The 15,150-nt window shown below is 45.2% G+C and overlaps 1 protein-coding gene across 5 annotated transcripts in view; it reads left to right on the forward strand.

Annotated features, from left to right (window-relative positions):
• Positions 1 to 15,150, forward strand: part of aatkb (apoptosis-associated tyrosine kinase b) — a 301,371-nt gene that overhangs the window by 209,795 nt on the left and 76,426 nt on the right. For 4 of the 5 annotated variants that reach the window (XM_080209476.1, XM_080209474.1, XM_080209478.1 and 1 more), the window contains one exon: positions 9,000 to 9,141. In XM_080209476.1, the coding sequence (XP_080065602.1) occupies positions 9,000 to 9,141 (142 nt within the window). Of the gene's footprint in view, positions 1 to 3,807; positions 3,889 to 8,999; positions 9,142 to 15,150 lie in introns of those variants that run through there. The other variant, XM_080209477.1, reaches the window with a different exon arrangement.

A 15,150-nucleotide genomic window follows, 5' to 3' on the forward strand; every position in this document is an offset into this window, starting at 1 on the left:
TTAAAAGGCAGTTCAGTAGGTAGTTCACTCAGCCACTGACATCACAAGGCGAATTGTGAAGGTCAGATCCATGAGCCCCTGGAAATATTTCAGCTGCTAACATTTTGAAAGCATGATACTGCAGACTTAAGCGCCCGCAACCTTTTTCCTGTGAATCAGAAAGGTTTAGCTGGTTGTAAGAAGGCATTAGTGAAATGGTCCTCTAATGTAAGCCTATATTTGCAGTTACACTGGCAATTGTACTTGTCTTCTTTGCACAGTGGCACAATGGTTAGCACTGCTGCCTCACAGCGCCAGGGACCCGGGTTCGATTCCCGGCTTGGGTCACTCTCTACGTGGAGTCTGCACGTTCTCCCTCTGCCTGCATGGGTTTCCTCCAGATGCTCCAGTTTTCCCCCACAGTCTGAAAGATGCGCTGGTTAGGGTGCATTGGCCATGCTAAATTCTCCCTCAGTGTACCCGAACAGGCACCAGAGTGTGGCAACTAGAGGATTTTCACAATAACTTCATTGCAGTGTTAATGCAAGCAACTTGTGACACTAATAAATAAACTTAAAACTTAATGCTCATATGGAATAATCTTCATTATAATAAACATGAAACTCATGTCATTGTTAAATTAACATTCATTAGTGATAAGGCAAAGAATATGTTTAAACTAACCATTGTGCCACCATGCTGCCCTGATGCAAACAGAGATGTGATTGCGGACACGTCATTGAATGTTTTTAAGGCAAGGATAGATAAATTTTTGAACAGTAAAGGAAGTAAGGGTTATGATGAGCGGGTGGGTAAGTGGAGCTGAGTCCACAAAAAGATCAGCCATGATCTTAGTGAATGGCAGAGCAGGCTCGAGGGACCAGATGGCCTACTCCTGCTCCTAGTTCTTATGTTCTTATAGAAGCAAAACAGATTTAGGAATAAACATTTGGCCATCCAGGTGTTCAGATAGCTAAGAGTGAAGCTGAGGGATATCCCTTATCCTCTGCTGCATAAATTGTGGTGATCTTTTGAAATTTGAAAGACTCTCAACCATCGCGGAGAGAATGTTTTTCTTCATTTCCATTTCAAATGGGCGACTCCTTATTTTCAAGCAGCAACCTCTAATTCTAGATTCTCCAACAAGAAGGATCATCCTCTCCATATCCGCCCTGTCAAGACCCCTCAGGATCTTATATGTCACTTTTATACCTCGAGTCACCTCTTACTCTTCTAAACTCCAGCAGATACAAGTCTGGCCAGTCCAACCTTTCCTCAGAAGACAACCTGTGCATTGCAGGTATTAGTTTGGTAAACCTTCTCTGAACTGCCTCTGCCACATTTACATCCTTCCTTAAATAAGGTAGCCAATGCTGTGTACAGAGTACTCCAGACGTGGTCTCACTAATGCTCTGTATAATTGAAGTATAACCACCCCTAATGCTGTATTAATGATGACATTCTCTTCTCTTCAACACCCAGTTGTGACCAAACCTTGTAGTCTCACCCGCCACATCGCTCAATGCTTGCTCCTCAATCTATTCCCTTTTCTGAAAAGCTTTGTGTGTTTTCTCTTCAAAACATTAAAGGCACTGTATAATTGCGAGATGTTATTGTATTATTGAAACCTATTACACAATCGCCCATGTACCGCACAACCAAAAGCAATTAACTCTTGAGCAAACGGGAACTGAAAATGCTGGAAAACCTCAACAGGCCTGTCAGCATCTGTAGGGAGAGAGAAACAGAGTGAATGTTTTGAGTCTGTTTGGCCCTTCATCAGAACTAAAGAGAGGGAGAGACGTGTTGAATATTAAACAGTTACTGGGAGAGATTACAACAAAACATAGCAATCTTCGGAATAAGTGACATATGGTTCCATGTGGGAGGGAGGATTATGGCTTTGAGACAATAAATGTATGGGGTTTTTTTTAAAGATGTTTAAGGGTAAGGTAACTCCTAAGCAAAGTGGATTGTAAATGTCACCAAACTCTGCCACTTTGGTGGTATAATCATCATACAGGTATGAAGTGCTTCCTCTGGGTTATGCCTTTTTTGATTACTAGATCATAGAATCCCTACAGTGCAGAAGGAGGCCATTCAGCCCATCAAGTCTGCACTGAACATAATCCCACCCAAGCCCTATCCCCATACCCCCATACATGTACCCGAGCTAGTCCCCCTGACAGTGAGGGGCAATTTAGCATGGCCAATCCACCTAATCCACACTGGAGCACCTGGAAGAAACCCACACAGACACAGGGAGAATGTGCAAACTCCACACAGACAGTGACCCAAGCCAGGAATCGAACCTGAGCCCCCGATGCTGTGAGGCAGCAGTGCTAACCACTGTGCCACCGCACCGCCCACAGAACTAAATATTTAGTTCTTAAGATCTGATTAGAAAATTAATTCCATCACGTATAGTCAAGGGTACGTTTGCAGGACTAGTGTATGGCTTCTGTTCATTACATTCATCCTTTGAATTCACTTTGGAATCTAGTCATTTGGAATGTAAGAGTCAGACTCAAAGCTATTCAGATGGCTACTGGAGGAAAAAAACTGTGATAAAATTATAAAGGCCCATCTGTCATTATTTAAATGAGATGGAGGCCACCTCGCAAGCAGGATTAATGTCAAGAAATACTTACCATTCTTAGGATTTTTGTGGAGGCTTGTTGGCATTTTTAGACAAAGTGCAAAGTCAGTTGGCATACATTGATTGCTCTGCTGATGTTCACTGTGTTAGGATTCTGGTGACAGTGGCCTGACTGGTTATTTTAAAAGGCCATAAATTCAACCAGAAAGTTCTGCGTGAAAAGAGTAGAACAAAGAGAATGTTTGACAATATATCCATTTTACTATTCAGAGGAGCTTTAGAGCATGAACCAATGTGATTGTGGAAAGAAAGATTAACGGGACAGAGAGTTCCATGTCCCTCTTGGTGTAGGAGGAGGTTGTGAGATGCTGAGACGGGAGACAGCACAGAGTCCCATCAGGAAGGTGCACAAGTGAAACTGGAGACTGAAGTAACTTGAAGATTTATCCCATGCGTAACCAGCAATTATATAAAAGCCGGAGATTGTCTCTGGGAACTGGTATTTAACAAAACTCTTGATGTTGTCAAAAGTTGACAGAATGAACATGCAGTGACACCACAGGCAGAAAATAATATTTGTGCTGACTTCGCCATGCCTGAGTACACTAGGAGGGATTCTCAACTATCTTGCTCTGTCTCTCAGCTGACGCCACTGTAGAAGCTACGGTAGAGGGTTATACTTAATGAAAGGTAAGGCGATTGGATCATCTTCTGTTCTTATTTTGGGATGTTGAGATGTTTTGAATACTGACGGTAGTTAAGATATGGTGAAGATGAGCAAAGATCAGGAAAAGATGATTTAGAACAGCAAGCCTTATTGCTGTACCTTGAGAAAGTGGGTGAATCTTACTGATCCTGGCTCAGTGAAAATGGTTCTCTCTGAATGACGCTGGGTTGGACGAGCTGACTCGATTCTAATTATCATTTTTGGGAGCTGTGGCAAGAGCTCCGAGATCCTTGAGGTCTGATTGCAGGAATTGGTGATGTTAGACCCTTGCCCTGCTCCACTCTGGCAATCCCTCGGTCCTTCGCTCACTGCACGAGCAGCAAGGTTATCATGTTTCAGCTGCACTTGTGTCACTTGCTTTTTCAGCTGTATGATTTCATGAGACCAAGCCTAGTTTATCATCGCTCTGTCATTGCCACAATCCACCTCGGCTACGTTTCTATTCGCTTCGTATTGGAGCCAAAATCTCCTCCTTTGATTCAGTCACCATTTGTCTTGAGTTCTTATGTAAATTGTATAAGTACACCAGTCTGCCTCAGCGGCCATGCTGCACTCCAGAGAACCTGGTGATAGCCAGTCACAGGTGAGTCTCACTTTCACTCTTGTTTTGGGGGCAGAGGCTGAACGTTTGTAGCGATCTCCCTCCCTAACAGTGCCACGGTGGCACAATGGTTGGCGCCTCTACCTCACAGCACCAGGGATCCAGGTTCCATTCCAGCTTGGGTCGTCTGTCTGTGTGGGGTTTGCGCGTTCTCCTGTGTCTGTGTGGGTTTCCTTTGGGGGCTCCGGTTTCCTCCCACACTCCAAAGATACGCAGGTTAGGTAGACTAGCCATGCTAAGTTGCCCTTTAGTGTCCCAGGATGTGAGGCTTTAGAGAGAGTGCAGACAAGGTTTACCAGGATGTTGCCTGGTATGGAGGGTCTTAGCCATGAGGAGAGATTGGGTAGACTGGGGTTGTTCTCCCTAGAAAGACAGAGAATGAGGGGAGACCTAATAGAGGTGTACAAATTTATGAAGGGTATAGATAGGGTGAACAGTGGGAAGCTTTTTCCCAGGTCGGAGGCAATGGTCACGGGCTCAAGGTGAGGGGGCGAGTTATAACTCCAATATCAGAGGGTGGTGGGGGCCTGGAATGCACTGCCAAGTAGGGTGGTGGAGGCAGACACGCTGGCATCGTTTAAGAATTACCTGGATAGTCACATGAGCAGGCTGGGATTGGAGGGATACAAATGAATGGTCTAGTTGGACCAATGAGCAGCGCAGGCTTGGAGGGCCGAAGGGCCTGTTTTCTGTGCTGTACTGTTCTTTGTTCTTGTTCTTTGTAGGATGTGTAGGTTAGATGGATTACCTGTGGTAAATGTGTAGGATTGTGGGGATACCTGAGAAGAGAGCCCGGAAGAGATACTCTGCTAGGGAGTTGGTGCAGACTTGATGGGCTGATTGGCCTCCTTCTGCACCATTGGGATTCTATAACACTATCAGCAACGCTGTCAACGTGCCCACATCAGGGATTCAAGAAGCCAGCTCACCGCCAACTTATCTAGTGCTCTAAGAAATGGCAGAATGTCACAAAGTGTCCTCACATCTCCTGAAAAAATAGTGAAAACTCGTTCTATAATTTATAGCGCAAGATTTATTGGATCTTTTGTGAAGGCTTCAAATAGAATCAGGCTCTGGACCCAGACTGTTAGCAGATCAGCAGTGGACATTGGTACTTCATCTAGGGTCCAGTCTTCCTGCTGACACCTTGACAAAGATTTGTGATTGTTTTCTCTCTCATGAAGTTTGCTTATAAGAACAAAGAAAATGACAGCGCAGGAACAGGCCCTTCAGCCCTCCAAGCCTGCACTGACCATGCTGCCCGACTGAACTAAAACCCCCTACCCTTCCAGAGACCATATCCCTCTGTTCCCATCCTATTCATGCATTTGTCAAGATGACCCTCAAAAGTCACTATCATATGTGCTTCCACTAACCCTCCAGCAGTGAGTTCCAAGCACCCACCACCCTCTGCATAAAAAACTTGCTTCATACATCTCCTTTAAACCTTGCCCCTCGCACCTTCAACCTATGCCCCCTGGTAGTTGACTCTTCCAGCCTGGAAAAAGCTTCTGACTATCCACTCTGTCCATGTCCCTCATAATCTTGTAGACTTCTATCAGCTCGCAACCCCCCCCCCAACCTCCGTCATTCCAGTAAGAACAAACCAAGTTTCTCCAATGTCTCCTCATAGCAAATGCCCTCCATACCAGACAACTTTCTGGTAAATCTTTTCTGTACCCTCTCCAAAACCGCCACACCCTTCTGGCACTGCGGCAGTTGGTCTGGTAGTGTGGTGGAGAAAGCATAAGGGAAACCCTCACATTGAGCGCAATTTTCTGGCGCACTGGACAACCAGACCATGGTATTGCTGAAGCAGAAATTAATCAGCGGTGTAAAGAGAATAAATTAGAGCGAATGAAGGAATTCAAGAATGTGCCAGATCAAAGTGAACAGCAGAGGGTGAGAAGAGGAAAGTGGATGGGAATATCACAAAAAAGATTTTTTTTAAATGGGTGATAGAGGAAGAGCGAGAGTGAGACAAGAAATAAGCAGAAAAAAGAGTTGAAAAACTTCAAAATATCTTTTATGACAATAATCAAGAGACAGCATTAATAAATCTGGGATAACAGTTATTTGAGTGATGAGTTTCAGTTAAGATCCGTAGACATCCCTCTGATCTTCCATCTCAATTGCTCCACTTTTTTCAGCTAACATCCTGAAATAAATTATAGAATCATGCAGTGTAGAAGAGACCCTTCAGCTCATCGAGTTTGCACCGATATGCGAGAATCAGCTGACGTCTCACCAAATCCCATCCACCAGCACTTGGCCCATATCCTTGAATGCTATGACATGCCAAGTACTCGTCCAGGTACTTTTCAAAGGATGAGGCAACCCACCTCTACCACCCACTCAGGCAGTGCATTCCAGACTATCACCACCCTCTGGATGAAAAGGTCCTTCCTCAAAGAGTTGTTAGAATTTATTACCACCTGGTGTGGTTAAAGGGCGGCACAGTGGCACAGCGGTTGGCACTGCTGCCTCACAGCTCCAGGGACCCGAGTTCGATTCCTGGCTTGGGTCACTGTCTGTGTGGAGTTTGCACATTCTCCCCGTGCCTGCATGGGTTTCCTCTGGGTGCTCCAGTTTCCTCCCACAGTCCAAAGATGTGCGGGTTAAGTGGATTGGCTATGCTAAATTGCCCCTTAGTGTTCCAAGATGTGTTGGTTAGAGGGATTAGCAGGGTAAATGTGTGGGGTTATGGGGATAGGGGCTGGGTGGAGTTGTTAATGATTTCGACTCAATGGGCTGAATGGCCTCCTTCTGCACTGTACTTTGCTTTCTATGATTTCTAAGTTAACAGCACAGATATATTTCATGAAGCTTTGTGCACTTTTAAGTACTTAGGAGAAATACAAGGTTGGAATTCAGGACTACCCTATGGGCAGGATTTTCCAGCAGCGTACGCCCCAAAACTGGAAAATCCCACCCGAGATCAATGGACCTTTCCATGGTCTGTCCCTCGCCCACTACAACTCTCGTAGCAGGCAGAACAGGGGAATTCGCCCCTATATCTTGGAGTAAAATTAATTCAGAAATGAGAGAACTTTGAAAGAACAAATAGCACAGTGACTGGGATATTTCCCACGATATTGTAGGTGAACTTCCCCAAAGCCACGGAACTTCTGGAATTCCTGCGAAGACTGGCAAAACTAAAAGGGAGAGAAACAGAAGGACATGTGAGCAGAGAGAGAGAGAGAGATAGCATAACCCGAATTGGGATGAATCACAGGACCACACATTTTGCGCAGACTGTATAATGAGTAGTGTAGATGAGTGACGCTAAACTGGGTAATCAAGACACAAAGTAACAGTGGTCATTAGCAGCGTAACTGCTGAGCTGTCAGATCAGCCAGTGGCTGATACACAGCTGAAGTGATGTCTCACTGTGAACTATTATATGGAGTCGCAGGCCTGCAGAGCTCAGGCCTGTTTACATACACTGACCAAAGTAAATACTCAAGATCGCTCAACTTCCCTCTCGAGCCACAATCCGTTACTCACATTTCCACTCCCCCCCTCCCCGGCCCCCGCCAGGTAATCAAAGCTGCTATTAATGTGGGGCAAATAAGGAAGGAATAAGCCAAAAGCTTTTGACAGACTACGGTTGAAACTTTTGTCAGATTGGTCAGTGTAACGACTTTAATTAGGCAATTGAGGTGGACCTGTTAGAATATGAGCTCCCTGATTCAGGGCCAAATTGATTTGTATTTAACCAGGAGTGTCGGTTCCTCTGGGACTCCGAGTGTAGGCTGCTGACTGAAGGCACTCTGTGTGCTGTTGTCAGACTTGTAAATGAAGGGATTTTGGTAAAGGGACTTCTGCCTCTGAAGACCTATTACAGTCGGGATACTCAGTATTGTGGAAACTGTTACAGGAATTTTGAGGGCAGCAAAGATGGAGAACAATACGTCACGTTGAAATGTTTCTTAGTCTGAAGGAAGGGGTTATTCGTGATTGAGTCCATCGTGCCTTGATGGGGCACCTTGGAAATGTTGAAGACACACTGCTTTAACTGTGGCCATCTCTGGTTGTGTCCATTGTGTCCAATACTCAAAATGGAATAGAGAATGGAGCGTATTTTATTCCCAAAGACAGGGGCGTTCCATTTGCAGCTGATAGGCACAGTTGTTATACCGCGCCCCAGCCTTTGTCCCATGAAACAAATTAATCCATGTATCCAACTCTGAGCCAATAGTCTGTTGTGCTTGAATACTGCAGGCTTTACAAAAGGTTGGTATATAGAGTTAAATCGCAGCTCAGCTATAATCTCATTGCTTTGTGGGATAGGCTCAAGGGGCTAAATGGCCTCTTCCTGTTCCTCTATTTCCATTTTTAGCAATTTGCTTAATTGGTATATATAGGGGCAGCGCAGTGGAACAGTGATCAGCACTGCTGCCTCACAGCACCAGGAATCTGGGTTCCATTCCCAACTTGAGTCACTGTCTGTGCAGAGTCTGCACGTTCTCCCCCTGTCTGCATGGGTGCTCCGCTTTCTTCTCACAGTCCAAAAGACGTGCTGGTTAGGTGCATTGGCCATGCTAAATTCTCCCTCAGTGTACCCAAACAGGCACCGTAGTGGGGTGACTAGGAGATTTTCACAATAGCTTCATTGCAGTGTTAACATAGGTCTGCTTGTGACACGAATAAATAAACTTACAAAGAAAATAATTGGAAAACCCCGTGGTTTTTTTAACATCAGATTTGTGAAAACACGCAAGTTAATGGGAACATTGGGTCAAGACTTTCTCTGTGGTTCCTGAGGTTTCTGAGCTCACCGAAAAGCTTGAATATCTAGAAGTTGTTTCAAAGAGGATTGAACAGAAATACCTGACATCTCACTGTTTGCTTAGCATTTTGCCAAGTTGTTTTAAGAGTGGATCTGTTTGATTTTATCATGTTTTTCTTTCACTATAAGTTCTGCTTCATGGAAACTGCTTTAGAATGAGTTTTGCTCTGCTTATCTGCCCAGACCTCATCGCATTGCGACAGAAAGTAACGGTTGACTGTGAAATCCTGGGAATTAAAGAGAATTCCCAAGTCGGTGAAAGAGTAATGGTGAAGTGACCCCTTTTTGTTTCTGTTTGCAGGAGTTTGAGAATAATGAGGGTGAGGATTACACAGAATTCTCACCCCGCACCACGTCCTCCTCACAGAATGGACCTGAGGTTTACATCCTGCCGCTCACCGAGGTTTCACTTCCTGTGTCAAACCAGCCATCTGCACGACCAGGTAAAAAGGGGAAGAGTGATGCTTCCTTTTGAACAATGGCTGACTGGTTCTGCCAATGATCAATGAGATGAATGTCCTGATACCCAAAAGGCGAACATAATAACCACATTCTGTTATTGTCTGTGCTTGGACAACCTAGGTGGGGATTTGGAAATGGAACAGTTCCTCACTCCCAGTGCTGATCCCTCCCTTCATACTCTGCCCAGTGAGCGGACCCAGACTGGCCATGAGCTGAATATGAGGAGAGTCACCATTTCTTTTGAATTTGAGGTCCCAAAGTATCTGTTGCTAAGCGAGATGGTGGCACAGATATCACTGGACGGACTAATCCAGAGGCCCAGACTAACGCTCCAATTTGATTTGATTTATTATTGCCACGTGTATTGGTACACAGTGAAAATTATTTTTTCTTGCGCTCTATATAAAGCATATCGTTCATAGAGAAGGAAAGCAGAGAGTGCAGAATGTAGTGTTACAGTTATAGCTAGGATGTACAGAAAGATCAACTCAATGTAGGGTAAGTCCATTCAAAAGTCTGATGGCAACAGAGGAAAAGCTGTTCTTGAGTTAGTTGGTACATGACCTCAGACTCTTGCACCTTTTGCCGACAGAAGAAGGTGGAAGAGAGAATGTCGGGGTGCATGGGGTCCTTGATTATGCTGGCTGCTTTTCTGAGGCAGCGGGAAGTGTAGACAGAGTCAATGGGTGGGAGGCTGGTTTGAATGATGGACTGGGCTCCGTTCACAACCTTTGTAGTTTCTTTTGATTTGATTTGGTTTATTATTGTCACATGTATTAGCATACAGTGAAAAGTTTTGCTCCTTGCGTGCTATACAGGCAAAGCGTACCATTCATAGAGAAGGAAACAAGAGAATGCAGAATGTAGTATTACAGTCATAGCCACGGTGTAGAGAAAGATCAACTTAATGCAATGTAAATCCATTCAAAAGCCTGACAGCAGCAGGGAAGAAGCTGTTCTTGAGTCAGTTGGTATGTGACCTCAAACTTTTGTATCTTTTTCCCAATGGAAGAAGGTGGAAGAGAGAATGCCCAGGGTGCGTGGCGTCCTTAATTATGCTGGATGCTTTGCCAAGGCAGCAAGAAGTGTGGCTTGTGTGATGGATTGGGCTACATTCACAACTTTTTGTAGTTCCGTGGTGTCTTTGGCAGAGCAGGAGCCATACCGAGCTGTGATACAACCAGAAAGAATGCTTTCTATGGTGCATCTGTAAAAGTTGGTGAGAGTTGTAGCTGACATGCCAAACTTCCTTAGTATCTGAGGAAGTAGAGGCGTTGGTGAGCTTTCTTAACTATAGTGTTGGCACAGGGGGAGCAGGACAGATTGTTAGTGAGCTGCATATCTAAAAACCTGAAACTGTCAACCCTTTCTACTTCATCCCCACTGATGTAGACAGGGGCATGTTCTCCTTTACACTTCCTGATGCCGATGACTGTCTTCTTCGTTTTTTTAACATTGATACAAAGCTTCAAATCCCAACATGGCAGCTGATCGAATTTAAATTCAATTAATTATGTAATCTGGAATAAGGAGCCAGCCTCAGCAACGGTAACCATGACAGCTGACATAGGTGGTTGTTAAAACCCGTCTGGTTCACTGATGTCCCCCTGGGAGGGAGATCTGCCAAGGTCTGGCCTATACATGACTCCAGACCCACCTCAATGTGGCTGACACTGAAAAGACCACTCAGTTGTAGGTAATTATGGTTGGGTTGTAAATGCTGATCTTGCCAGTGACTTCCATATCCCAATGAAAGAATTAAGGAATTAGAAAGCACAATCCCTGATTTCAACTGAGTTAACCGAGCTCACTGGAATGGCAGCCTAAGCACTGAGTCGGCAAAGGAGAAATCGGCCAGTGTAACGATTCCCAGTCGCTGTTCAGTGTCCCTGGAAAGAGCATGTGTGAGTGTGTGTGTACATGTGTGTTGCATATCTGTGTATGTTTATGTCTGTATGTGCATATGGGTGAGTTTGTGTGTGGCACATGTGTGTGTGTGTGTGTATCGATGTGTGAATATATGCAAATGTGTGTGGCACATTTTTATGTCTGCTCGTGTATGCGTGAGTATATGTGCACATTTGTATGCATGTATGTGTGAGTATGTGTTTATGTGTATGTGTGTTTGGTATGTTTGCATGTATGTGTATGTGTGTGTGGCACATTTGTGTGTGCATGTGTGAATATATGTGCCTGTTTGTATGCATGTACGTGAATATGTGTGTGTATATGTGCGCATTTGTGTGTTTGGCATATTTGTGTGTGTGTGTACGTGCGTGAGTGTGTGTGTGCATGTGAGTGCGCATGTTTAAAGTTTATTAGTGTCACAAATAGGTTTACATTAACACTGCAATGGAGTTACTGTGAAAATCCAGTGTGTGTCCATGTGTGTTTCTGTGTGTATTTGTGTGTTTGTGTGTATCAGAGTGTTTGTGTGCGAGTGTGTGTGTGTGTGTGCACACGTGTGGTGTGTATGTGTGTGATCACTGGGTGGGTGGGCACTGCATTGGGCTTCTCTGTGATGTCCCACAGAGTTATAGTCTGTTGTGACCCACACTTGGTATAAGCACTTGCAGGAAGATAGCTCCTGCGCAACCATACAGTAGTTGAGGCACGGCTTCCAGAAGTCAAAAGAGAAAAAGACAAAATAAAAAGTTTAAAAATTGGATTCCAAGTACCTTGTTTTTCTCTCTGCATTTCCCTGAATGATTAAGAGGAACTCTTTCAGGTTGGTCTATTTTTTGGTCTTTATTCTGCCAATCGAGTTAACACAGCAGTTTATCAAAATCTCACTCCAGCAAAGTTGATTGGACCAGAAACAAAAGGTTTCCAGGTTTTGATGATGTTCAGGATGTGGATCCAGCTGTGCTGACTGGGCCTCTCTGCACAACCTCATTCGTGCTGGAGGAATTCCTGAACAGTTGGAACCGTAGGGCTGCTGCGAATCACTGGGTTCAAGTAAAGCTTCACTGAGTGTCCCTGTCGTCACGTGCAGCGTCACGTTTTAACCACATTGGATTGAGTGACTCTGTGTTGCTGCACATGACATTTCTGGCTTCAGATGTCTTCTTGGTGCCTTTCGCAAAGTGTTGGGTCCCCATCCCCTTGAACATTTGAATAAGTGAATGGGAATACAACAGAATAGATTCTGATGGAGGCTCACATTGAATTAGGAAAACAAAGAACTTCAAGAGAAACACAAGCCTGTCCTTGAACAAGATAGCATCCATTTTCCCCAAGATATGGGAACATCTCTCAACACTTCTTACGATTGTCTGCATAAACTCTAGTACATGGACTTTCACTGGAGCAGTGGTGGACAACCTATGGCCTGAGAGCCACCTGAGGCCCATCTGGATTCTGAATGCAGCCTCCGAGACAGTTTAACCGTTGCCCGCGCATAGAGTTGCCACGTTTTGCTGATTGCCTTCGGTGTAGTTTTTTTCCTACCAGTGTGACTGTAGCGATTCGCTCATAAAGCAGGGGCGGGTGTAGTGAGGTGCGTGCTGATTGCTCACAACATTGACTGTGAGAGCCGTGCGCTCCCCCTGTGTCCAAGATATAAATACTTAGTTTGTTTTTACCATTTGAAGTTGATGAGAGTTCTATTAATATATCAACAATTAAGCATTTTCTACAACTTGTTATGCAATATTCCATGTGTATTAAATGCATTTAACCTTATTCATGGGGTTCTTTTACACTATTAGTATTGATTTAATTTATTATTGTCATGGGGTATTAGCATACAGTGAAAAGTATTGTTTCTTGCACACTATAAGACAAAGCATACCGTTTATAAAGAAGGAAAGAAGAGAGTGCAGAATGTAGTGTTACTGAGGTCTGTGTGGCATATTTGTGATGTCCTTAAGACAGGTCTTGTCATGACCTTCATTGTCAAGTCGCAGACCTTTACCCTGTGCCCTGTGCAACCACCGCCACCCCCCCCCCCCCCCCCCCCCCCCCGCCAGCCCCATCCTCTGCTCTTACCCATAACCTTTGGCCCCTCCAGGATCTGCTCCCCTCGTTCTGCCGCCCCCCCAGAATGCCCCTGTCTCTCTGCATTCCATCTCCCATCAGCGTCACTTTATGGGCCATTGCTGAACCCTCACCGTCCGACTGCCCTGGCTCCCGGTGTCCCCTTTAAACCTTAGTGTTTTCTCTGAGTGCATCTCCCAAGACTCATCAGTTGACATTACACCTCTTCATTCCTCCGTCCTGACCTCCACAGACTGCCCCGGGCTGCCTTCAGGGACGCGTTGATGTTTTCACGTCATACTGGATCAGGTGTGTTCTGAACTGGTTTGAAAACCTGCTGGCATGATGGTTGATTTGGGTGTTGGGGGGTGGTTATGGTTCCAGTCGGGCCTTCGCCTGCATGCCGCTAACAGCAGTCAAAGCGGTCTCACTCCGGCACCTGTTGAGTAGGTCGATCAGCCATGGCAGGTGGAACGCACGTGCCCACCATCATTTCACACCAGTGTAAACAGACCTTTTGGCTGTTGCCACACTGTCCCCGGCCTGGCACTGAACCACCACAGGGAGAAACTGGAATTCCCCACCCACTGTCACCGGCTGTACAACAGCTATCTGATATGAATTTAAGTAGTTTTAATCCAGCCTTGATTTGGGACAAATTGGGAACCTCACACTGGAGCTCTGATGGGCGGCACGGTGACACAGTGGTTAGCACTGCTGCCTCACAGCGCCAGGAACCTGGGTTCGAATCCGGCCTTGGGTCACTGGCAGTGTGGAGTTTGCACATTTTCCCTGTGTCGGTGTGGATTTCCTCCGGGTAATCCGGTTTCCTCCTACACCCCAAAGATGTGCAGGTTAGGTGGATTGGCCGTGTGAAATTGACCCTTAGTAGTGTCAGGGGGATTAGCAGGGTAAATATGTGGGGTTACGGGAATAGGGCCAGAGTGGGATTGTGGTCAGTGCAGACTTGATGGGTCGAATGGCCTCCTTCTGCATTGTAGGGATTCCTATTGTTCAAGCCGAGGTACATTGTCATCAGTGTACAGGGAATTTTGTTTTGTGTGGGTTGTGCTATAGTTCTCCTGCTGTCACTGAGTTGTTGAAATGGAAAGATTCAAAGTTTCTGAGCTGAAAAATAAAAGAGAAGTTGGCAGTATGTTTGGCAGCCGTATTGCGTCACAACATAAGGATACCAGTCCAGAATCTTTAACCTCACCTGCAGCAGGTCCATGGTATCCGTTCTAGAACAATTCTTGGCCAATAAAACTTAGGCTTCAAATATGCTAACAGATCCTAGGCCCGCCATGACATCAGTGGAGCCTAGTGGAGTTTTACAGTTAATATTTTTATCAATATAAGTGTATGTTGGAAGTCACTTATCTCCTCGATAATGGTATCACACAATTTTAGAATTTTCTATACCATTTGTCTTGTTTGTTCCTGTCAGATCTATTTCTATTTTTGATCTGCTTTCACAGTCTTCTCACCCTGAAACAATCAGGGTGATGTTTCACATATTGTAAAAGTGGCAAGGGTGGAACTTTGATATATTACATCAAAGACAATGACAGTTCAGGAGATGAATTATTAATGGGTGTGAAGAGAACTGTCTTTTATTTCTCCTGCTGTATCTTCGTCTGATTCATCAATGACACCAGGATCACTGCTGCTCTGAATTTCCCTCTCTTGCTCCATCTGAGTTTGAAGATTACAGTTGGCGGTGCCACAGTGGTTAGCACTGCTGTCTCACAGGGACCCGGGTTCGATTCCCGGTTTGGGCCACTGTCTGTGTGGAGTTTGCACGTTCTCCTCCCCATGTCTGCGTGGGTTTCCTCCGGATGCTCCAGTTTCCTCCCACGCTCCAAAGATGTGCAGATCAGGTTGATTGGCCAGGCTAAAATTGTCCCTAAGTGTCCCATGATGTGTAGGTTAGAGGAATTAGTGGGGTAATTGTGTGGGGTTGTGGGGATAGAGCCCGGGATGGGATTGTGGTCAGTGTAGACTCAATGGGC

This window comes from Carcharhinus amblyrhynchos, chromosome 21, assembly GCF_965287045.1.
Source record: "Carcharhinus amblyrhynchos chromosome 21, sCarAmb.v2.hapA, whole genome shotgun sequence".
NCBI lineage: Eukaryota > Metazoa > Chordata > Chondrichthyes > Carcharhiniformes > Carcharhinidae > Carcharhinus > Carcharhinus amblyrhynchos.